Source organism: Artemia franciscana, chromosome 9 (assembly GCF_032884065.1).
Source record: "Artemia franciscana chromosome 9, ASM3288406v1, whole genome shotgun sequence".
NCBI lineage: Eukaryota > Metazoa > Arthropoda > Branchiopoda > Anostraca > Artemiidae > Artemia > Artemia franciscana.
In genome coordinates, this window is record NC_088871.1 from 45,622,288 (window position 1) to 45,647,205 (window position 24,918).

At 35.2% G+C, this 24,918-nt stretch overlaps 2 protein-coding genes across 5 annotated transcripts in view; one reads left to right on the top strand and one right to left on the bottom strand.

The window, feature by feature from the left end:
- Positions 1-24,918, bottom strand: part of LOC136031472 (gamma-secretase subunit Aph-1-like) — an 82,741-nt gene that overhangs the window by 30,047 nt on the left and 27,776 nt on the right. For 2 of the 4 annotated variants that reach the window (XM_065711101.1, XM_065711100.1), the window contains exon 2: positions 2,538-2,676. In XM_065711101.1, coding sequence (XP_065567173.1) covers positions 2,538-2,650 — 113 coding nt within the window. In that variant the 5' untranslated portion in view covers positions 2,651-2,676. Of the gene's footprint in view, positions 1-2,537; positions 2,677-10,673; positions 10,817-24,918 lie in introns of those variants that run through there. The other 2 variants (XM_065711099.1, XM_065711098.1) reach the window with 2 other exon arrangements.
- On the top strand, positions 4,252-4,868 carry LOC136030838 (uncharacterized). The gene is made up of 2 exons (XM_065709884.1): positions 4,252-4,494; positions 4,593-4,868. The coding sequence occupies exons 1-2, from the start codon at positions 4,252-4,254 to the stop codon at positions 4,866-4,868; spliced, it is 519 nt and encodes a 172-aa protein (XP_065565956.1).

Sequence of the window (24,918 nt, forward strand, 5' to 3'; positions counted from 1 at the left end):
TCTACTTAAGAATGGTAAAACATCCATAACTAACTCACTGCATAAACACATAAAGAAAGAAATTCATAAATCTGCTTCTTCATATTACAAATGTAAAGTCAAAGATTTGTTTCCGACTAAGCCAAAACAATAGCATAGTAGAATAAACAAAAATTATGGGAAAACACATAATAGATTTTTATTTAAAAGAACATCCATCAGTTACAGCCAATAACCTGAACACATTTCTTTCCTCCGAAATTCAGAGCCCCCTTTCCCTTGCTTTTGATGCTTATGATTTCTACTCTCTTGATTCCCTCATTATTTAACCCTCAGATGTAGATACAAAATAAAAACAATAAAAGTTGCAGTACTTGTCCACTTGTATCCCAATTGTATTAATTAAAGCCTTTGCAGCCAACCTTTCACAGCCTTTGTCCCTACTTTTTAATGAAATCACCTCTACTGGTAATTTCCCAAATTGTTGGAAATTAGGTTTTATTACACCTGTAAAAAAGAAAGGTAATAAGCAAAATTTTGGTGGTGTCTGGCCCATTATTCTTACCCTAGTTTTTTCCAAGTTATATGAAAGCTTTTTAGCTGAGTAGGCTAAGTCCCTCAAAATGATTTAACATTGCTAAGGAAACTAAAAGCATTTTGACCATATGCATCCTTGTTTCTCAAAACTAAAAGCTAAGTTCTCAATCTAAAATGACATAACTGATGACAATAACTGACTTAAAGACATGTTTCGAGAATTTAAAAAGTAGCCCAATGGACATGTAATGTTGTTGTTGATATCAGACAAAGCTGTTCCTGACAATATGAGAGTCAAGCCTTTAAAGTCAATGGTTTTAACAATTAATTTCCTTAAAACTCCCCCTTCTTTCTCCTGCCCAGTCCCCTCTAAAATATTGGGCACAACTACGAAATTACTGGGTATTGCCATCTCAAGCAACATAAATCAGGCATTGTCATGTAAACAATATTTAAAACATGCAAATGCTACATTTTCCCTCCTTAAAAATTTAAGTGTCCTAAATTGCATTGTTTGAGAATTTTCCTCTCATTTGTTCTCCCAAACCTTGAGTACACCTTCTCTGTTTGGTAACCTGGCATCTTGATTGAATTGACGGACAGAATAGAGGCAGCCCAACAAAGGTGCCAAAGAATTGTCTTTAATGAGGGTAAAGTGCCTTACACCTCCCTTCTTTAGAGAGCCAATCTAGTCACCCTTAAGGAAAGGAGAGCAAAAATTTCCTTGTATTTTACTAAAACTGCCCTTCAGAAATCTAAGACAACTAACCTTTTCCCTAGTCACTATTCACCCCTTTGACCCAAACTCCCAAATTCTACTTGAACAAAATCCCCTTCTTGCCCCAATATAAGTTTCCACTGAAAGATATAGAAAAACTTCCATCCCTTACATATGTGACATACTCCATCAGTGAATCTCCTCATCCCCCCTACTCCTTTTTATCTTATAATTCAATGTTCATTTTGCAAATTTTGAGTTTTATATTTTTTGGTGCAAAACTAAAGTGTTAATGTTTTATTTTTTTTTATACTCTTTTTAATTTTACAAGTTTTCATTGTCTAGACATTTTGCTGAATGTCCTTGAACTTTTAATTTTATGAGTTTTTAATAATATATTTGACACTGATCCTTTTAAAATTTTTTGAAATACAAAAACGGTTCCAAGAGATGGCACTCCAAGTCATGGCTAAGCAGATTTATTCTGATTTAAAAGAAGCTTTCAACAGTGGTTCTAAAATTCCACTGTCAAATCATTGGTACCTTTACCCTAGTGCCTTTGATCAACAAATTCTATCAATTAGAGTCACTTCCAAAATGTATGGGAGACAGACAGAGGAAATTCAATTTGTCACTAGGATTTAAACAAAACAATCTGATTTATTATTACCCAACAAAGTCCTAAGGTTATTTAAAAATTACTTAATTAATAAACACACTTTAAACACTAAAAAAACTTGGACATTTAACTGTACTTCAAGTCTTAATCAATAAAACATCCAAATTCCTTTAGAACCTCATTTAGTTAATATATTTAATCAGAGAAAGATACTTAGAAAAAATTCCTAATAATACCTTTAGAGTATAAGAAATTAACTAGGGTAATTATCATGGTCTTTGATAATTCTTTATTGTGCCAAACTGAGGCAGGAAACTCAAGTTTGTCACAGAGATTTATAAAAAAAAAACATCATGATTTAGCATTACCCAAGAAAATCATAAAGTTAATTAAAAATTCTTAAAAATTATAAACTAATTAATGTATGAACTTAAACAATTAACTGCAATCCAAATTTGAGTAAATAAAATTTATCAAAATTCAAGTGTGTGTAACCTCACTTCAGATATCACATCAGAGAAAGATGTTTAAACAAAAATTTTCAACAATACCAATAGCAGTCTCACCTGCACAAAGGGGGAAAAGAAAGATAGCAATATCTGATGGATTGTGTATTTGTGGAAGTGGAGTACTGATGGAAGTGGAAATGTAGAATGTTTACAAAATATGAAAAACTATAAATACCTAGCAATTAGAAGAATGATCTTGACAGCATCATCAGCAACAGTAAAAAGAAAAAGGGCTAAAGGTGGCCCAAATGCCAGCATAGCACAGCCAAAAAACACTGCTGCTGTCATTATTAAGAGGACATGCAAAAATGTAACTAAAAAGAAAAATATAGATGTAAGATAAATTCTTCTGTTTATAAAAAAGGAAAATTTTTAAACAAAATTATTTAGAATAGATAGTTTAAAGACAAAATCAGTTTAAGTTTTTTTTGTAATAATTTTCTAAGTTAGCTCTTTGTTTCCGGTTTTTAAAGGAAATGTTAACAAGCTTTGGTGACTTATAGGTTAAAATTTGATTGAAATGATTATATGTAGAATTATTTCCTTCCCAGCATTGAGCTGGCAGTTAGGTTTTTTGTAGGCATAGCTGATATCAAGAATAATCAAAGTTTATTCTAGATTTCTCAGATCAGTGGGTGTTACTCCTGCATGAAAAAGCAGCAATGTTGAAATGTTACATTAATAGAAATTATTTTAAAACAAGAAGGCTGATCTCCCTGCATAACACTGATCTTAATGTTAGACTTTACCTTGACATGTGCAACTTGAATCACTAGTAAGCGGTGTCAATCCATGAATATGTAGGGAAAGAATGAAGAGCAAAAATGTTTTTTTAACCTAGATGCCAGTTTTATTGGTTTTTTTTTTTTTTTTTCATTTTCTACTATAAAAAAACACAACTTGGGCACAGCAACACATTTACACATTATAGGAGGGGGGATCAGGTCAGCATTAAAGTGAAGTGATACATTTTTTGCAATGTTGGGACCCAGCTAAATACCCACCCCTGCTTGCAGTCTGTGGTTATTGCTTGCTTTTCATAGTGCTTATTTATTGCTTGCTTTTGCTTTATTTTATAGGTGCTTGGGTTTCCAATTAAACATTAAATAGAAGAATTGTTCATGGTGTCAGAACAATGGACCCATCTACACCCTCTCCATTCATCGACTGGATCCAGCCTAACTTGAAAGATGCCTGGACAAGGTTCTCCAATCATGTGGAGTTAATGTTCAGTGGCCCCTTGAATAGAAGATCTAATGCAGTGAAGTGCTCCTACCTCCTCATATGAGTAGGAGAGAAGGGCAGAGACATTTTTAGTACCTTTGTTGTTCCGGATGCCAGTGAAAACAATCCAACTGAGTACCTAAGACTGTTCAAAAACCATGTTGAGCCCTCTTCCAATCCCATCTTCGAACGCTTCAAGTTCCACAAGCGGAACCAGAAAGAGTTTGAAACCATTGAACCGTACATTACTGATCTCAAGCTAGTTGCACAGAATTGCAGCCACAGCCAGCAAGATGAGATGGTGAGAGATCAACTCATTTTTGGGCTGAAGAATGATAGGCTCAGAGACAGACTTCTTGCTGAAGGTGGGAGCCTAACTTTGGACAGAGCTGTCCTGATATGCAGAACATTCCAGGAAACCCAAGCACAACTACAAACCATGCATGATGAAGCAAAGCAGACTATCAAACAGGAAGTTGATGTAGTTGGTAGGAGAGTAACTGATAGCAGAGCAAACAAAGATTGCTATTTCTGTGGTGGCCCATACAGTAATGAACACAGATGCCCTGCAAAAGGAAAAAAAATGTTCGAAATGTGCTAGATTAAACCACTTCGCCCGTGCATATAGGAGCAAATCAGTCCATTATATCCAGCATGATTGCCTGATGGTTGTTGAAGACTGTGCGGCAACCTCAGAATTTTTCATAGACTCCATAGACAGTGCTGCTGAGAGCAGCACGATTGCTACCATCAGACTAGTTGAACAGAACACTCATGTGAACTTCAAAATCGACACTGGCGCTGAAGTCAACGTGCTACCGTCACAAATCTATAGCATGCTAAACCCACAGCCATCTATGCTTAACACCTCTGAAATACTTACTTCCTATTGTGATGGCAAACTCAAAGTACTAGGAACCTGAAACTCCAAAGAAAAGACAACCAAGATCCAGAAGTCCACAAATTCTACATCGTCAGTACCTCTAAACAACCTCTCTTGTGCAAGAACTCAAGCGTCTCACTAGGCCTGATCAAATTCCTGAATGAGGTTACCAAGAAGCCAAATCAAACTGTCGACAGAATCCTTTCTGAGTACGAGGACGTCTTCCAAGGGATTGGAAAACTAGAAGGTGAATGCCACATTCACTTGAAGGAGAATTGTCAGCCTACAGTACAGCCACCAAAAAGGATCCCTATATCCATGCAGGATCAATTCAAAGCAGAGCTTAGCCGTCTTGAAACCCTTGGCGTTATCGAGAAAGTATCAAAACCGACGGAATGAGTTAATTCAATAGTCATTGTTGAGAAGCCTGACGGAAGTCTCCGTTTGTGCCTGGACCCTAGAAACCTGAACAAATGCATCAAGAGACCACACCACCCAATACCAACATTCGACGATGTTGCCATAAAATGCACCAATTCCAAGAAATTCTCTAAGCTTGATGCACGCCATGGCTATTGGAGCATGGAACTCGACGATGAGTCGGCTAATCTAACTGCCTTTAACACAGCATTTGGAAGGTTTTGCTTCCGGCGATATCCCTTTGGTCTGAATTGCGCCCAGGATGACTTCCAAAGACAGATGGAAGAAATATTTACTGAGCTTATCGAGACGGCAGGTCTGGGCCTCCTTATCGACGACATTGTTGTCCATGGAGCAACAGACGAGGAGCACGACAACAACCTGGAGAAAACTTTACAAGTCGCGCGTGAAAAAAGTGCTCGTTTCAACAGAGAAAAATGCATCTTTGGCAAGACAGAAATTCCATACTTTGGGCACATATTGACCTCGGAAGGTATCAAACCAGACCCAAATAAAATTCTTGCCATTCACCAAATGCCCAAGCCTAAGGGACCTGAAGAGTTACAATCGCTGCTGGGTATGGTCAACTACCTTGGCAAATATATCCCAAATCTGTCAACATTGAACCACCCACTCAGAACTCTTTTAAAAGAGCACAGAACTGACGACAGTTTCCAGTGGACCTCAGAGCACAACAAAGCGTTCGCCAATGTCAAAAACAGCATTTGCAAAAATCTAAAATACTTCAACCCGACTTCTGAGGATGTCATACTGAAAGTTGACGCATTGCAGCATGGCCTTGGAGCTACATTAACATGCGACAGTGGAATCTGTGCCTTTGCATCAAGATTGCTTTCATCAGCCGAGCAAAAATACTCACAGATTGAAAAAGAAGCACTAGCCATTGCCTTTGCATGCAAGCATTTCCACCAATGTGTGTATGGACAGCCAGTCAAGGTTCTCTCCGATCACAAACCACTCAAATCCATCCTATCTTGAGGCATTTCAGTTGCGCCTCCACAACAGCAACGTCTGATGCTACAGATCCAGCCGTACAACTTGTCAGTTGAACACGTGCCTGGAACAAGCATCCCTGTGGCCGATGCTCTTTCACGCCTCCCACTCCCTGAGACTGACGCAGAATTCGAACGAGAGACAGAAGTCTTTGTTAACACCCTATTCAAGAACGTACCAATGAGTGACAGTTGACTGTTGTGCATTAAATCATCAACCAAATCCGACCCCGAACTATCCTCTCTAACCAGCACCATCATCACTGGATGGCCAGAAACCAGGTCCAGCTGTTCTGAGAAAATTCAGAAATACTGGAACACCCATCATGAGCTATTGATAGCCAACGGTATTGTTCTGAAAGGAGACAAAATCGTCATCCCGGCGACAATGCACAGAGAGATCCTGCAACAACTACGCCACTCACACATGGGAATGGAGTAAAACAAAACAACAGGCCAGATCAATTGTCTACTGGTCTGGTATCAACAGAAACATCAAAGAAATGATCATCCAATGTATCACTTGTGGCCACTTACAAATGCAACCACGGAAGCACCCTCTGATCAACACGGAGTTACCAGAATATCCCTGGGAACGTATCAGAGCTGACATTTTCTTGTTCAGGGGGGAGGAACATCTGATCATTGTTGATTACTATAGCTGCTATTTTGAAGTGGACAAACTCACCAGCATGACCTCCAAAGCAGTCATCCAAAAGATGAAGCCACATTTTGCACATTTTGGCATTCCCAGAATGTTAATGACCAACAATGGCCCACAGTTTTCTTCAGCCGAGTTCAGTACATTTGCAAAAGAGTGGGGAATCAACCACACCACTTCCAGCCCCACCATCCGCAATCTAACAGTTTAGCATAAAAAACTGTGCAAACAGCAAAACGGATTATTGAAAAATCCTACCAGAGTGGAACTGAGCCATACCTTGCATTCCTTGAATATCAGAACACACCTGTTGATAACCTGGCATCCCCTGCTCAACTACTTATGAGCAGACAGTTGAGGTCCATGGTGCCAGCTCATCCCAAGCTGTACAAACCAAAACTTTTCCCATCAGTACAGTTTAAGGAGGCTAGATATTACCATCAAAACCTGCAAAAAAAGTATTTCGGTTGTGGAACAGAAGATACATGCAGCCTACAACCTTGGCAACCTGTTTGGATCAAGGTGGTTCCAGGAAAAGAATGGGAACCAGGAAGAGTCCTGTCAGCAGCTGATGCCTCTAGATCATACCACGTCAAAACAGAAGCTGGGGACATATACCATAGAAATGCAAAAGATACTGTCCCTTGCTCTGAGCCTGTTTTGGGAAACCACCAAAGGATGGATCTACCCAATAGTCGCGAGCCAGCGGGATCGATGTCACCTACAACTCTCCCGCCTCAGGGGAATGTACAAAGCTCACCAGCTTCGAGATCTGCAAACCCTGGCGTTGGTAAAAAGCTCTCCAAAGCTAGCAGCCCACCAGTTACTGAATCCAAACTCCTGCCAAGTGTCCGCCATGTGCACCAGACACTTGGAACAGAACGCCCTGCTGAATCTCCTCGCAGATCTGCGTGCAATCACAAGGCCCCTCAGAAGTTCCGCAACTACAAGCTCAACTTGTGAAGAAGGGAGATGCAATGTTGGGACCCAGCTAAATACCCACCCCTGCTTGCTGCCTGTGGTTATTGCATAGTGCTTATTTATTGCTTATTTTCATAGTGTTTATTTATTGCTTGCTTTTGCTTTATTCTATAGGTGCTTGGGTCTTCAATTAAACATTAAATAGAAGAATTGTTCATTTTTAGAAATGATATAGCATAGGCCTAGCCCAAGTAATTATTTAAGGCTTTTTAAAAGTAGTTTTCAGAATTTTATAACATTTCCTTCTTAATAGCCTTAACTATGCATTGATACCCTGTTTATGATAACTAGCACATCTATATCCCAATATCTGACCATGTGATTAGGAATTATCTTGTGAAGATAAGGATAGATGATGGATTTTATAAGAGAGGACAAACCAAAAATTATCTCCTCACATTTGAAAAAGCCTTGAAGTCTAGAAGATCTCTATTAGTCTAACTTGGAAAAGTAAACATTTCCTTGAGCCTATTTGGACTGTAGATCTAGAGCTATTTATGAAAATTTTATTCTTAAAAACAAATTGCTATAGCATAGGAGCCCAGCTATACAGAAGGAAACATGTTAAGAAAACAATTTTTACTTCCAAATATGCATAATAATCCTAGTAAACATATTTTGCAGGGGGAGAACCTTTATCTTCACTTCTTTCACTGTTGTACTATAGAAATCAGTTTCATACTTCAACTGGTCTAATCTAAAAAATTCATCATATTTGCTGAGCTAGCAATATGTTAAACAGGCCCCTTGGATAGCTGTATGTCATTCTAATGCCCATAAGAAAGCTTATATAAAATATCTTGCTTATACAAGGGTTATATAATCCTTGTTAACACATTTTGGCAGTGAAAAAAGTTTGCAACCCTTTGGATGTGAAGGAAGACCTATTTTTGCAAGGAAGGATTAGTGATGGTACTATATGAATTCAAAAAATAAGACAACCCTAGTTGTCAATGGTTTTTAAACAATTTATACTGCAGAATATCCAGAATAATCCTAGTTAAGACAATTTGCATGGGGAGAACCTCTTTCTTCACTTTTTTTCCCTGTTTTTTTTTAGAAATTCATGAATTTCTAAGAACCTATATATTAACAGAGTATATACAACCATCCCCATAACATGCAAATATACACCCAAAATTGCATTCTGAATCTAAGTATAGGATGCATTTGCATCACAAATGAACTTTACCCTTACCCTAAGTAAGTCCAAATCAGGGTATATATTTGCACATTGTGGGGTGAGGATGAAGTTTATTTGTGATGTAGATGAATGTTACATTTAGATTATTGTTGCAATTATTGCTTACATTTGCACATTAGGGGGGTGGGTGTATATAGCCTGGTAATTGTTTTGTTTTGTCACAAGCTGTCTAAAGTAGAAACTATGCAGCAAAGAAGCATAGTTTCCATACTATAGCATTTAGAAATGCTAATTCTAGAAGTGCACCCACTTCTGGTTGACCCTCCTCCTCCATAGGACAAACTAAAAATGCATAAAGTGGGCAGAGTCTTGAAGCCAAGGGAAAAGTTGGGGTTGTAAAATATGAATGAAATTGTATTTTAAATACTAATTCCAGTTATCACAGGTAATTTCTGTATAGTAGGAACTCAAAAGATAATTAACTCATGCACCCATTAATGTTCATATCCAAGATGGTTTGCTTTCACTTTTGAGTTTAAACTAGCCAGCTGCTTGTGAACAAAAAAAAACATCTGATTTTGCTTACAGGTAACATTACCTATAGAGCACTGCAGGCACCTATTACCTATAGAGCACTATTACCTATAGAGCACTATCACTGCAGGCACCAGGGCAAGGTCTGTATTCTGTATTTATAAAAAATAAATATAGAATACAGACCTTGCCCTGCTTCCTACAGGGCTCATGGACTAATACACTTTGCTCTATAGCCTAGGTAATATTATCTGTTAGCAAGCCCACTTTACACATTTTTAGTTTGTCCCATAGAGGAGGGGGGGGGTCAACCAGAAATGGATAGGCTCCTAGAATTAGCATTTCTAAGTGCTATAGTATGGAAACTATTTTCCAGTTTAGACAGCTTGTGATGAAACTAAACAATTACCTATATCCTACTCTGTTAATATTTAGGTTATAAGAACTTCATGAATTTCTTACAAAAACTAAGAAAATATGGAAAGAAGTGAAGATAAAGGTTCACCCCTAAAAATGTGTTGAATGGAATGATTTTGCATTTTAGGCTATGAAGTAAGAATTGTTTTCTTAACAAGTTTCCTTAGGTATAGCTGGGCTCTTAGGCTTATAACCCTAACTTTGAGCAAGCTCATTTAAATAGCCTATCATAGCTTTTTGGATAAAATTCTAGTTGGTGACTTTTGGCTATCTCAGAAAGGGGTTGGGTTTCAAAAATGAAGCCTTCAGGGATGGGTCTATAGGCTAAAGTATATCCTAGGAAGGTATTTTGAAGTACCTACCTCTATTTCCCCTCTCTCTAGAGGATCCTGACCTTTGATGACCTTTAAAAATGTGTGTGTTATAAAAATGAAACCTTGCCAAATAGATCTTCTGCTTAAATGAAATACAACAAAATTGTTTTTGGCTTCACAATTTTGGTCAATCCCAATTTATAAGGTTTTAAGGATATGCAAATATATTTCCTAAATTTTGAAAAAAAAACACTGATATGCCTCAGAATTCTACTCAAATAATAGGAATTGCATTTCCAAAACTCAAGGCAGAGAAAAAGCAACTGGTAACTGAAAACTAAGGTAAAATGTTATTTAGTCAAAATTTAAATAGGTATAGACCTGTCATGCAGGTAAATTTCAGGGCTCTCTAGAGGGAGAAGGAGTGGAGGTGGGTACTTTAAAATACCTTCCTGGGATATACTTTAGCCTGAAGACCCATCCCCAAAAGTTTTTATTTTCCTAACCTAACCCCTTTCTGATATAGCCAAAAGTCACTAAACTAGAATGTCACTGCTTTTTAAAAAGTAGATACCTTAAAGGACCATCCTGGATAAATAGGCCTAGCCTACATAGAACTAGCTTAGTCCACACTCTTGATCCATTTCTAACAGTTTTCTTTTACATAGCTTATCCACTTTCTAAGGTATTATGGTCAAGAACTTTAACGAAATAACTTACATACTTGTACTCTTTTGATTGTATATCAAACACAAGCAATAAATTCAAGCTTAGAAGTTATCTGACGATTAATCCCCGTGTTCTTTTACTTGTCCGATTACTTATCTGACTAATCCAAGTGCTTTATGCGACGCACGTCAGAGGTGACTCGGATTACCTTCTCGGACGCTAAGATTACTTGTCCGTGGGCTTGCACTTTCTAACCCCGAAAAAAAAGATTATTAAGGACATGTGACGTCAATATTATATGTTTTTTTAAATGGATAAACATGTGAAATCGTTAAGTCTAGAGAAAAGACAAGGAAACCTTAAATAGTGGAAATAATCTGAGCTTTTCAGTGACCTGTAAGTAATCTTATGCATATTCCTTAGGATCTAAAGAGTTTTTGGTGTTCTAGGCCCGTCTTGCATAGGCTAAGCTTCATAAAGAGTCGGAAGAAAAGTTTTTGGTTTATTAAAAAGGTTGGTTCTTAGGAAGGCAGCTATCACATTGGTGAATTAGTCAAATATTACTATATTAAACAGGCCTAGTTTCTAAACCATTCTATAATTTTTAGTTGAAAAAAAAATTAGAATGATTAGGCCAATACCTATAGCCTTTTATATAATCTATATTTGTTGAGATTGCTATTTAAACTGAATTTTTAAGGTAAAATAGGGGTAAAATTATACTTTAGCTACTTTTGGCCATCTTTGAAAGAGGTTAGGCTAGGAAAATGAAACTTTCAGGGATGTGTCTACAGGCTAAAGAATGTCCCAGGAAGGTATTTTGAAGTTCCTACTTCTACTTCTTTTCCCTCTAGAGGGTCCTGATATTTTTAGGTGCCTTATTTTTTGGTTATCAGTTTCTTTTTCTCTAGCCTAAGTTCTGAAAAGACAATTCTTAGTGATTGAGCAGAACTTTAAGCCATAACACTGTTTTTTTCTAATTTTAGAAATAATCTTTTATGCCACCTCATTATAGGTTAAATATATGGCTTATATTATTTATTCTCCATGAATTTTTGTTTTATTTGATTTCATTGATGTCAGTTGCTTTCTATTAAAAATACATTTATTTTCTTACATCAAGCGTCTTCTTTTGTGAAAAAATTTGAACTGTTTTTCTTTTTACATGTTGTATAAAAAAAAAAAAAAGGTAAAGGATACGGCATTAGACTTTACAGTCCCTACCGGCGGTGCTGATCTCCATGTAAAGGAATACCTGGCCCTTCATTTCATACATTCAACTAAAAGTCTTTGAGGCATCTTATATCAAAATACATCTAACACATTTTAATGAGGTTTTTTTAGATGACATAGGACACCATTAAAGTTTTGCATTTGCTTTGCTAAACATTGTCTTAAAAAGTGCCAAGTTTAGGGAGTTATGTTAATATTCTTCTTGCTGGTCAGTATAATTGTTTTTAAAATTCCTTCTGTTTAAAGCATTTTAGAGAGATTCTGAACCAACCATGGGTATATTGTTGTCAAAAAATTATTTTTCTCAAATGGGCTGGTGGAAAACAAATAGAACATATAATTTCTCTTTTTTATTACATCAAGACTAGAATATCACAAAACTAAGCATTCATATTGCTGATTGTGTCTTAAGTAAATACAATCCCTGATGAAGTTTTGTTGATACATGTCTTAAAATTTATTTGTCTTAATAAAATATTGTTGTGGGACAATTAATGACATAATGTTTGTGGGACAGCAGTGAAAAATGGGAGCAACTATGACTTGAGTTGGTTTTTATTCAATATTTTCTTTTTCCAAATAATTTTTGTTCTCTGGTGACATTTGTGTTCCTTCCTAAGTGGCTGGCACTCTAGGTTGAGAATCCTTTATCCAAAGGGCACATGTTTAATTCCTGGCATTAGCAGTTTATTTGGTTTGGGACAAAGGTCAGTGATGTGACTCTGTAAGTTCAGCTGGAATTGGCCCAAACTTAACAGGTTACCTAGAAAAATCTGGGGTCAGTAAGCAGTATGCAAAAGCAATGGATGACTGGCCCCTAGCTTTCTATTGCACTTCTTGGCTAAAGGACCATGTGGTCCTTCACTGGGCTTCTGACTTAGCCATAGAAGCTTTCTTTTAAACCCATTAAATATAAGTACAAAGGAAGAAATGCCAGTAAGGTGGTCCTTCCTTTTCAATGAATTGTTGATGTACAGACAAGAGTGTAGGTCATAAGAGGTGGCTGGTGAATGTTTTGCAAGGTTTAAAAATTTAGGGCAATTGCTCAGGTTGGCAACTGAGCACAAAAGTAAAATTTTGTGAATGTTATATTTATGTAATGTCAAGCATTTAAAAGTTAATCTTCATTGTTTTGTTTTAATTGCCATGGCCCTAGGACTTTAGTGTATTAAAACCTACGTATGTCCATCCATTTTCCTTTAAACAGAGAGGAGTTCTATGTTTCCCAGCTTCAATAAATTTATATGCAATTTTGAGACCAAGGTTATGAAGTAGGTCAAAACTTGCAAATGGAACTGTGGTATGACTAATTAATTTGTAAGAAATGTATATCAATTTAAAGATTAAAAAATCATGTAGAAAACAAACAAGATAAATAAATAAAAGTATCCCCTTAAATCCATTTAATGAAGTGTAACAAATGCAGATCATCCCTAAGATTGAAATGAACAAAGCTTCAATTATGAATCTGTTTTCTTTAAACAGACTGAAGGGGCAAACCTCCAAGCTATGACAAATTCAATCTCACTTTTGGTCTCTTTCCTTTTCAATGGGAACTTTCTTTGGATTTTTTTTCAACCAAGTAAAAACTGTAGGGACAGGATCAGGTATAAGTGACCTTCCACTTAGCCTACATACCAAGGGGAAAATCATGCAGCTATACTAATAATTGGTAAAATTTTTGTTTTTCATATTTTTGATTTACAAATACAGTGAACATACCCCTTTATGCCTTTTTTATGTTCTTTACAAACATAATAAGTGCTTCAATTGCAAGTTTTTGAGCTCTTGAGAATGACCAAAATATACCCAAATAATTTTTGGGTATAAAAAAGCTTAAAACATTGGTCTCAAACTGTTTCATTTTTAATCCATTTTTAAATGTTGTATAATCTATGAGCACTGATTTTCCACAATTAAGTTGGATTTATAGATTTTACAATATTATGCTGTTTTTCTTCTTCTTTGATGCCAAATTTTCAATTAAAGTATGTGTTATTGGTCATTTTTGACAAAATAATGTATGTTTTTCACTGCCAAAATTTGTTAGGTTAAGTAAGGTCAAAAAGTTCTTAAACTTGAACTAGCAATATAAGCAATTATTATATTTGTAAAGAACATACAAAAAGGCATCAAGTGGTATATTCACTTTATTTGTAAGTCAAAATATGAACAACAAAAAATTTACCCCTAACATGCCTAATTAGCAAATATATATCCCAAATTATATATTTCCAATGTTTTCTGCCACCTTTTACTTGTTTTGCCACAGTTGCTTCAATTAACAGGTACTAGGGTTGAGGGATTGATTGGCAGAATCAAAAGGAAATATGTAATTTCAGCTATAGATTTCCATATTAGGAGGGTTGGGGATAAAGTAGAGCAGGGCAGCATGTAGAATGTGTTAGCTATAATTATTATGTAAAAATTACAAAGAATCGTCTTTTTTTACAGGTTTTCTTCTATAGGTCTACAGGTCCTTCTCGTGGCTTATACCATATCAAGCATTATATAACCAGAGAAGAATAAGTAGCAAAAAGCTATATATACATAAGCACATGTTATTTAACAATGACTTCTCTAATGCTTAACTATGAACCCTTAGTAATATTAAATATAAAAAAAAACAAAGTTTCTGTAATGGAAAGTAAGGAGCGACATTAAAACTTAAAATGAACAGAAATTACTCCGTATATGAAAGGGGCTTTTCCTCCTGAACCCCTCGCTCTTTACGCTAAAGTTTGACCCTTTCTCTTAACTCTACTTTTTAAACATTAAGAAACTTTAGCGTAAAGAGCGGGGCGTTGAGGAGGAAAAGCCCCTTTCATATACGGAGTAATTTCTGTTCGTTTTAAGTTTTAATGTCGCTCTTTACTTTCCGTTACAAAAACTTGTTTTTTTTATATTTAATTTCTGGACGTTTTAGAATTAATGTATGTTTTGATCTTGGCTCTCCGCACATAAATAATTAAAACGAAATTGGCATATTAATTAATTAAAATTAATCGGAGGATTTTAAGAAAAAAGAAGCAAAGGAGGAGGCCTAGTTGCCCTCCAAGTTTTTGATTACTTAAAAAAGCAACTAGAACTTTTTTACAAACGTTTTCATTGGTAAAAAATATACGTAACTTACGTAACGAACTTCCATATTCGTATGTTTTTATTGCGTATTTGAGGGTTTCACCCCTCGTCAATACCTCGCTCTTTACACTAAAGCTTAGATTGTGTCCCAATTCCTTAAGAATGACCTCTGAATCACAAAGGCCATAGAATAAATAGTTGAAATTACTAAAAATACTTTAGCGTAAAGGCTGAGGTATAACGAGGAGGTAAACCCCTCATATGCGTAATAGTTTTTGTTCGTTTTAAGTTTTAATGCTGCTCCTTACTTTCAGAAGAAAATTTTTTTCATATTTATTTTTTTATTTTATTTTTCAAATAAGGCTAGAAAATCCTGTGCCCCCTTCATTGAAATTCTCTTCTCCCATGAGAAGTCTCTCCATGGAAATATCCTCCCACGTAACCCCCTCCCCTTCCCATCAACTCTCTCCCCTAAACCAAAAAAATCTCCCTGAAAACGTCTGTACACATTCCAGTAACTATTACTATATGTAAACACAGGTCAAAGTTTTCAACTTGCAACCCCTCCCAATGGGACTGCGTAGGAGTAAGTCGTCCCTAAAGACGTAGTTATTAGGTTTTTTGACTATGGTGAATAAAATGGCTATCTCAGAATTTTGATCTGGTGACTTTGGGGAAAAAATAAGCGTGGGAGGGGGCCTAGGTGCCCTCCATTTTTTGGTCACTTAAAAAGGGCACTAGAACTTTTAACTTCCGTTAGAATGAGCCCTCTCGCAAGATTCTAGGACCACTGAATCGATAAGATCACCCCTGGGGAAAAAACAACAACAAATAAACACGCATCGGTGATCTGTCTTTTGGCAAAAAATGCGAAATTCCACATTTTTGTAGATAGGAACTTGAAACTTCTACAATAAGGGTTCTCTGATACGCTGAATCTAATGGTGTGATTTTCGTTAAGATTATGTGACTTTTAGGGAGTGTTTCCCCCTATTTTCTAAAATGAGTCAAATTTTCTGAGGCTCGTAATTTTTGATGGTATAACTGATCTTGATGAAACTTGTATATTGAAAATCAGCATTAAAATGCGATTCTGGCCATATAAATTGTATTAGGCTAGCCAGCTCTGAAATAATTGCTGAAGGTGTATTTGCCTGTAAAATTAGAAACAGACCCGAAGCCTCAGCCTCTTCCTTGTCAGAACCTCACATGGCATTAAAGCAATAATATGGGCTATTATACATGTGAAAAATGTTGTTATTGTCGTAGTTATTCGTGCCGTTTCAAGTGACACATGGCCAGATGAGTATTTGTTGTTGTCTTTTAGGGGTTAAACCCCGATAAGTGGAAATCCCATTGGACAATTAAAAAAAATGGGGATTATTTATAGCCAATATGTGCTTGAATCTTGGACCTTGGTTTCCGCATATGCAATTGGAACAGCGATTACTCGGTCAGATACATGATATTCGTGACTGTGATTGAATTTTTATGCCCTGGACTTTTATATTTTTTTATTGTTTTAAAAAGTAGAGTTGTGAGCAGGGATTCCACTTTTCGTTTTTAATTTTCCCTATTTTCTCTAGAATTCCTTGTCTTTACGTCTGATTTCTCCTTATTTTTGTCCCTAGAAAAAAAGATATTTTGCCTACATTTCCATACAATTTACACGAAAAACGTAGCATAGCATCAAAGCTTCATTTTTTACTTCAAACAATGATACGCATAAAATTTTTCATACTACTGAGAACATATAAAAAGTTCAAGTAAGTGTCGTCTCCAGCACTTTTTCGTGCGTAGTGTTTGCTTTTGTCTAAAAGCCAGTGACAGTTTTTGGTTTGCTGACAGTTGATGAAGTTTTATCTTTGTTTTACAATCAATAACTGACTGGAATAAGTGAGATTAGTGTAACGTTCTCGAATCGATTTCGGATGTCTGTTTTGATTAATATCAGGAAACTAAACAAACGCTCAGCTGGTACATTATTAAAAGGTAATGAAAAGATCAGTTATATGCACTTATGCATTTCTGGGTACTTGATTTCACCACTGCGAGTCTTCAGACTAAATATCTTCATCTATTGCTGCTCAACTGACAGTTCTTTATCTTGTGCATATCCAAAATGAGGGTCAGTGACATCAGTCATTGCATGAGATCTCCATTCTATGTCCGTTTTTCGGACGCAACAATTTTCCTTTAGAACAGGAAATCTCGCAAATAGTGGCCTTAGAGACTTTTGGCTTCAAATTTCTTACACTCTTTGCTTCAATCAATGCCAAACTGTCATAAATTTTGTCTTCAAACTTGAAACGATTTTGAATCTGCTTGATTGGGACTACATAATAGTTTTGACAAGACCGGTAAAAGAGATCAATATTATTTCTTGGCTCTTGAGCATCTACAAGCTCTTGCATTGAATCGGTTGCAGCTATTCCCATATATGTCTGGTTTAAAGGCAGGTACTCACTTGAAAGTTAAGGATTTATTCGATAAAAAAACCAACACTGCAAATATAGTCTAATTCCATGAAGTTAGACGCAATATCATTCACCGCTTGCCTTAAGGGAATGAAGAAGTGGAAGCTCAGATTGAAAAACTGTATTGAATTCATTAGAGAGGCCAAGAGAGTAGTCCATAAATTCAAGGTATGGCTTTGTCAACTTGCTTTGTAATGTTGACAAGATAAGGTCATTGGTTATAGTTGGGCCGTCAAACGTGGCTTCTATGAAATAATAAGTAGGAGTAATCCGGCGCTCAATAAGCCTCTTTATGCAGGCCTGAAGGAACAACCTTTGGGTCTATCCTGGTGGAAGAATTGGGAGTACTTTGCATCCAAAGAACTTCTGAAATTCGGCATACTTATCTCACCTGGAAGCACTCCTAGAAAAGTGGGCATGATATTTCGTGCCAAGTCTTCTAGTGTCTTGGGAAGCGACAAGCATGCATAGGATGAACATTAGTGAATAAGATGGCACGAGCGTTTCACATTCAAGATATGAGGCACCCTGGGTTTCATTAGCGCTGAAGCAGATTTACTGGCTCCAAACATGACGTTAGTAGTATCTGCACAAAATCCAACAATATTTTGCCAGGGAATCGAGCTTATTTCAACGACTTGTTTGATGCAGTTAGTCAGACCCTCAGCTGATCCATCACTACGCTTAACCATGTCCAATACTTCAACACGAAGTCTTCGATCTTTTTCACTAAAATATATTGCAATGATGAGTTTTCCAGCCTTTTGTTTGAAAAAATCAAACTTTCATTGAAAATCCTTACTTTACCCCGCATTTCCTTGAGAATCCTTACTTTACCCCAGCTTTCCCTTTGTCCCTATATTTAAAATAAGGATTCAGTTTGGTAAACAAACCAACACTGCGAATGTAGTCTAGTTCCATGAAGTTAGAAGCAACATCATTTACAAGTTTACTGACACTTGCCCTTAGGGAATGAAGATGTAGAAGCTCAGATTGAAAAACTGCGTTGAATCCACTAAAGAGGCCAAGAGAGTAGTCCATAAATTCAGGATCACATTCATAATCTTCAGTAATTTATTTCTGACCTCAGAGCCACCATATTTTAGAAACTCATTTACAATACTATCAGCACATGGAGCCTTATTATTTTTTAATTATTTTAGTACTGTCGTTAATTCTTTCTCAAAAAACAAATCTTCCTTAACATCGAAGGTATCACAAACTTTTTCGTTTTCCTCTATAGCTTTTCCTGCAATTGTACCTCGATCTAACACATTCTCAAAGTGTTCCACCCTTCACTCTCTAACTCTTTCCTTATCACTAATTGTGGCCCCATTCCTATCTTTAACTGGGACAAGTCTAAATTGACTACTCCCTCTCAATCTATTAATATGCCAGTACAATATTTTACGATTATACCGTGTAGCTGCATATTCCAGATCCTCGGCAATTTTATCCACGGCCTCAACTTCACATCTCCTTTGCTCATATTTGAATGCTTTCTCCGCTTTCTTTACATAGCTTTTTTCATATGATCTGTCACTCAGATAATTCTTGTACAAACTCCTTCTCTCTATTAAAAATAAGGCTTTTACACTAATATTCCTAGCTGCGGTCTTAACTTTTTTCCCAAAGACACCATCAGCAACTACACAGATTGATTTTCTAAAATTATTCCAACTATCTTCCACATTGTCAAATTTTAAAATTTTAAAGTTTGGTGTTCAACTACTCTTGGAAAGTTTCTCTCAAATTCGCATCCTAGAGTGTATCAACATCATAACTTCCTAGGTGGTTGTTACTTTTCCGAAATTTCAGCTTTAAGTTAACCCTAGACACTACTAGATGATGATCTTTACTTTTAACATCAATAACAGCACTCCTGTATACCCTAGTATCTTGTACTGATCCTGCCAGTCTTCGGTTTACTATAGCATAATCAATAAGGTTTACTGTCTTACTATCACGTGATTACCAAGTCAACTTGTGGACCATTTTATGACCAAATAGTGTATTGGTCGTAAGTAGATTGTTATACCTACAAAATTGCAAAAATCTGTAGCCATTACTTTTCTCTTTTCCTACAACAAATTTACTTCGGCTAGTATACTATCTATCCCTATTTCTACCGATATGGGCGTCCAAATCTCCTAGTATAAACACCACCTAGGACTTTGTGTATTTGTTCCTGTAATTGTAAGCAAATTTCATCTGAGTCACAAGCATTTTCGTCAGTCGGTTCAACAGTGGCATATTCTAATATAACTGACACCCTGAAATTTTTAGTCATAAAATAAGCAGCTAGTATTCTACTATTAATACCTTCCCAGCCTAAACAAGACTTAGCAGCTTCCTTATTCATCATGAGCCCTACTCTCTGTGTATGTACCCCATCTTTCCTGCCTGTGTAAACAAATTCTATATTGTCTAATTTCGTACTTACTATCCCTGGGATATAAGTTTCTGATACTCCTAATAAGCCTAGTTCAAATCATCTTATTTCGTCAGTCAAAATATAAAAACGATAGTCATTTTCAACATTGTAACATTACAAATTTCAATTTTCATTCTCTTTGAGTCACTAAAATCATTTTGGCCACAGGAAAAGCAATGATCCCGGCTACCAGTGCAGGACAGGGATCAATATATTTTATCAAGTCTACACCGAAGTGCTTAAGCCGACTTAGAACTGAACAGCGAGAAGTCCTGGAACTTCCAGTATGAATGGAGTCTTTGTGAAGTCCTGGGCCCACCTTGGTCACACCATGATTTTCAGCACTTGGCGATGCTCTTCTATCAACAAGTTTCGAAATCCTTCACAGATATTACCAAACCTATTACCTTCGATTCATTATATATATATATATATATATATATATATATATATATATATATATATATATATATATATATATATATATATAAATACTATGCAACTACGGGGTGGCAATCAGTAATAGATAAATTAGTTAGGAAAAGGTTTTTCAGCCCAAAACAGACCCCTGTCAAAACAGACCAAACCCAGAAGAACTATCCATCAATCAAAATCCCTTGCGAATGCTGTGTTGTTTACTAGGGTATAATTTCCTTAATAGGAGGCCACTCCACAGGAGGAGTAAAGTTGGCCGCAAGGTACCCAGCCTTGCATGTACCTCGAGAGGGTCGAGGCAGCCATTTGCAGAGGCTGTTGGCCATAGATCCAGATCTCATACTCTGCCACAGTTGTCCTCCTATAAAGGATCTTCCCACGATGGTGTTCTGCGTCACCATGCAATTTAACCCATTACTGAGAAAAGGTTTGTAACTATCGGGATGTGGTGACATGGCGGTGGGCCCTGTTGAGTGTACATTTGAGGGGCGTTCTTCCTCCTCCACATGTATTTATGGTCCTAGGTGAGGATGTCCCAGTTTCTATTATACACCCCCAGGGACACGATTCCCTTGATCCGTGCCTCCTCTGGAGGTACCCTACATATCTGTAAGGTGTTCCCCTAATGCCATATGGAGACACTGTGTGTGGCCCGGGGGGTACCCCTGAAGAGCAGTAGACTCATAAAGCTTTCCTGACGAAAAAAAAATATCAGAAAAAGAGACAATTTCAACGCTAGTACATTGATAAAATGAGAAACACAGGCTTCATAAAAAAATCATTTATTTTGTTTGTTTAGATCTAAAATACTGATTGATGGAACAGGTGGTGAAAGCATTTTTAAAATGCCCAATACGTAAAAAAATGTCGAATATTTCCAGTAGCATAAAAGAGTCAAGGAATTATAGGCTGATATGGTGGGGCGACTAAAATAGGAGAGAAACAAACATTATTTTTATTATTTTTTGAATGTCTCAATAATTGGAAAATTATTTTGCAATCACTGATTTTGCACTATATTTTACTAACATTTTTGCACTTTACAACAAATATTAACATAATACTAATTTAAAAAGCTCCTAAAAAATAGTTAAACTACACAGTTATTTTTAATAATATAATTGAATATTAAAAGTTAATTAACACCATGTACTTAGTTTACTATGCGTGTTAATCGCGTAGCCATACAGTTTATGAAAAGTATTCAGCTAAGTGCCAAACAAATTATTTAATATTTTTAAGTATTTTTTAATTACTTAAAGAATTGTTCCAACCCCTACGAGACGGGTTTAATCATAGGCACTTTATGAATGTCACTGTTGAGGCTTTAATAAGGCCCTTCCTTGATTAAACAAGTCTCATATATTTGATATATATTTATATATATATATATATATATATATATATATATATATATATATATATATATATATATATATATATATATATATATATATATATATATATATAGTTTAGGCTGGAGGAGGAGCGTCTGTAGCCGTGTTGGCCTCAGGTGGCTTGGTGTTGCAGTGAGTTGTTAGTATTAGTAGTAGTAGTAATATATATATATATATATATATATATATATATATATATATATATATATATATATATATATATATATATATATATATATATATATATATATATATATATATATATATATATATATATATATATATATATATATATATATATATATATATACTAGCTGTTGGGGTGGCGCTTCGCGCCACCCCAACACCTAGTTGGTTGGGGCGCTTCGCGCCCCCCCCAAGCCCCCCCGCGCGCGTAAGTCGTTACGCGCCATAATAGTTACGCGCCATTGTAGTTGTGTCCCTATGTCCCACCTGTGAATATAGATATATATATATATATATATGGTTTTAACTACGTAAAACTTGCGAATATACAACATTCTTTGCTGTCCCATTGTCTTTGCATATAAATAGATTGTCAGGTTATCCCCCTGTTTCCCCCGGTGTCCCCGTTGTAGTTGTGTCCCTGTGTCCCGGTCGTCATTTATATTCCCTGTGTCCCGGGTCCCGGTCATCATTTGTATCCCGGTGTCCCGGTCTGTATATACATTCGTTTTTTAGTTTTGTTTTTCTCCTTTATTTTTTTCCTTTTTTTTTCTTTTTTAGCTTATTTAGATTTTTAGATTTTTTAGTTTTTTTTATTAGTTTTTAGTTTTTATTTCTTTTTAGTTTTTTTGTCCCGGTCGTCATTTATATCCCCCTGTTTCCCCCGGTGTCCCCGTTGTAGTTGTGTCCCTGTGTCCCGGTCGTTATTTATATTCCCTGTGTCCCGGTCGTCATTTGTATCCCGGTGTACCGGTCTGTATATACATTCGTTTTTTAGTTTTGTTTTTCTCCTTTATTTTTTTCCTTTTTTTTTCTTTTTTAGTTTATTTAGATTTTTAGATTTTTTAGTTTTTTTATTAGTTTTTAGTTTTTTTTTCTTTTTAGTTTTTTTGTAGTTTTTACCTTCTTTTTAGTTTTGTTAATTTTTTTTTTTACTTGTGTCCTGGTCGTCATTTATACTCCCTGTGTCCCGGTGCTTTGTTGATTGCTAATCGAACATTCCTTTTGTCCTGGTCGCTTTCTCTTTGAGTGTCGTCATTTATTTTTTTCTTTTTTAGTTCTTTTAGTTTTTACCTTTTTTAGTTTTTTTTTAGTTTTTAGTTTTTTTAGTTTTTTACCTTTTTTTAGTTTTTTTAGTTTTTTAGCTTTTTTATTTTTTTTATTAGTTTTTAGTTTTTTGTAGTTTTTGCCTTTTTTTTTAGTTTTTTGTCCTGGTCGCTTTCTCTTTGAGTGTCGTCATTTATTAGTTTTTTCCTTTTTTTTTTTAGTTTTTTATTGGTTTTTACCTTTATTTTAGCTTATTTTTCAGTTTTTTCCTTTTTTTTAGTTTTTTTTTATTTTTTATTTTTTTTAGTTTTTTACCTTTTTTTAGTTTTTTTAGTTTTTTTAGTTTTTTAGCTTTTTTACTTTTTTTATTAGTTTTTAGTTTTTTTTTGTAGTTTTTGCCTTTTTTTAGTTTTTTCAGTTTTTTTTTTAGTTTTTTATTGGTTTTTACCTTTATAGTTTTTTTAGTTTTTTAGCTTTTTTATTTTTTTTATTAGTTTTTAGTTTTTTTTGTAGTTTTTGCCTTTTTTTAGTTTTTTCAGTTTTGACGTCACCTAATCCAGTTTTTTCAGGTGACGTCACCTGACACATCCATCCACACATCCATCCACACATCCACAGACAGACAACTTATTTTTATATATATAGAAGAAGATATATATATATATATATATATATATATATATATATATATATATATATATCTATATATATAAAAATAAGTTGTCTGTGGATGGATGTGTGGATGGATGTGTGGATGGATGTGTCAGGTGACGTCACCTGAAAAAACTGGATTAGGTGACGTCAAAACTGAAAAAACTAAAAAAAGGCAAAAACTACAAAAAAAACTAAAAACTAATAAAAAAAATAAAAAAGCTAAAAAACTAAAAAAACTATAAAGGTAAAAACCAATAAAAAACTAAAAAAAAAACTGAAAAAACTAAAAAAAGGCAAAAACTACAAAAAAAAACTAAAAACTAATAAAAAAAGTAAAAAAGCTAAAAAACTAAAAAAACTAAAAAAACTAAAAAAAGGTAAAAAACTAAAAAAAATAAAAAATAAAAAAAAACTAAAAAAAAGGAAAAAACTGAAAAATAAGCTAAAATAAAGGTAAAAACCAATAAAAAACTAAAAAAAAAAAGGAAAAAACTAATAAATGACGACACTCAAAGAGAAAGCGACCAGGACAAAAAACTAAAAAAAAAGGCAAAAACTACAAAAAAACTAAAAACTAATAAAAAAAATAAAAAAGCTAAAAAACTAAAAAAACTAAAAAAAGGTAAAAAACTAAAAAAACTAAAAACTAAAAAAAAACTAAAAAAGGTAAAAACTAAAAGAACTAAAAAAGAAAAAAATAAATGACGACACTCAAAGAGAAAGCGACCAGGACAAAAGGAATGTTCGATTAGCAATCAACAAAGCACCGGGACACAGGGAGTATAAATGACGACCAGGACACAAGTAAAAAAAAAAATTAACAAAACTAAAAAGAAGGTAAAAACTACAAAAAAACTAAAAAGAAAAAAAAACTAAAAACTAATAAAAAAACTAAAAAATCTAAAAATCTAAATAAACTAAAAAAGAAAAAAAAAGGAAAAAAATAAAGGAGAAAAACAAAACTAAAAAACGAATGTATATACAGACCGGTACACCGGGATACAAATGACGACCGGGACACAGGGAATATAAATAACGACCGGGACACAGGGACACAACTACAACGGGGACACCGGGGGAAACAGGGGGATATAAATGACGACCGGGACAAAAAAACTAAAAAGAAATAAAAACTAAAAACTAATAAAAAAAACTAAAAAATCTAAAAATCTAAATAAGCTAAAAAAGAAAAAAAAAGGAAAAAAATAAAGGAGAAAAACAAAACTAAAAAACGAATGTATATACAGACCGGGACACCGGGATACAAATGATGACCGGGACCCGGGACACAGGGAATATAAATGACGACCGGGACACAGGGACACAACTACAACGGGGACACCGGGGGAAAC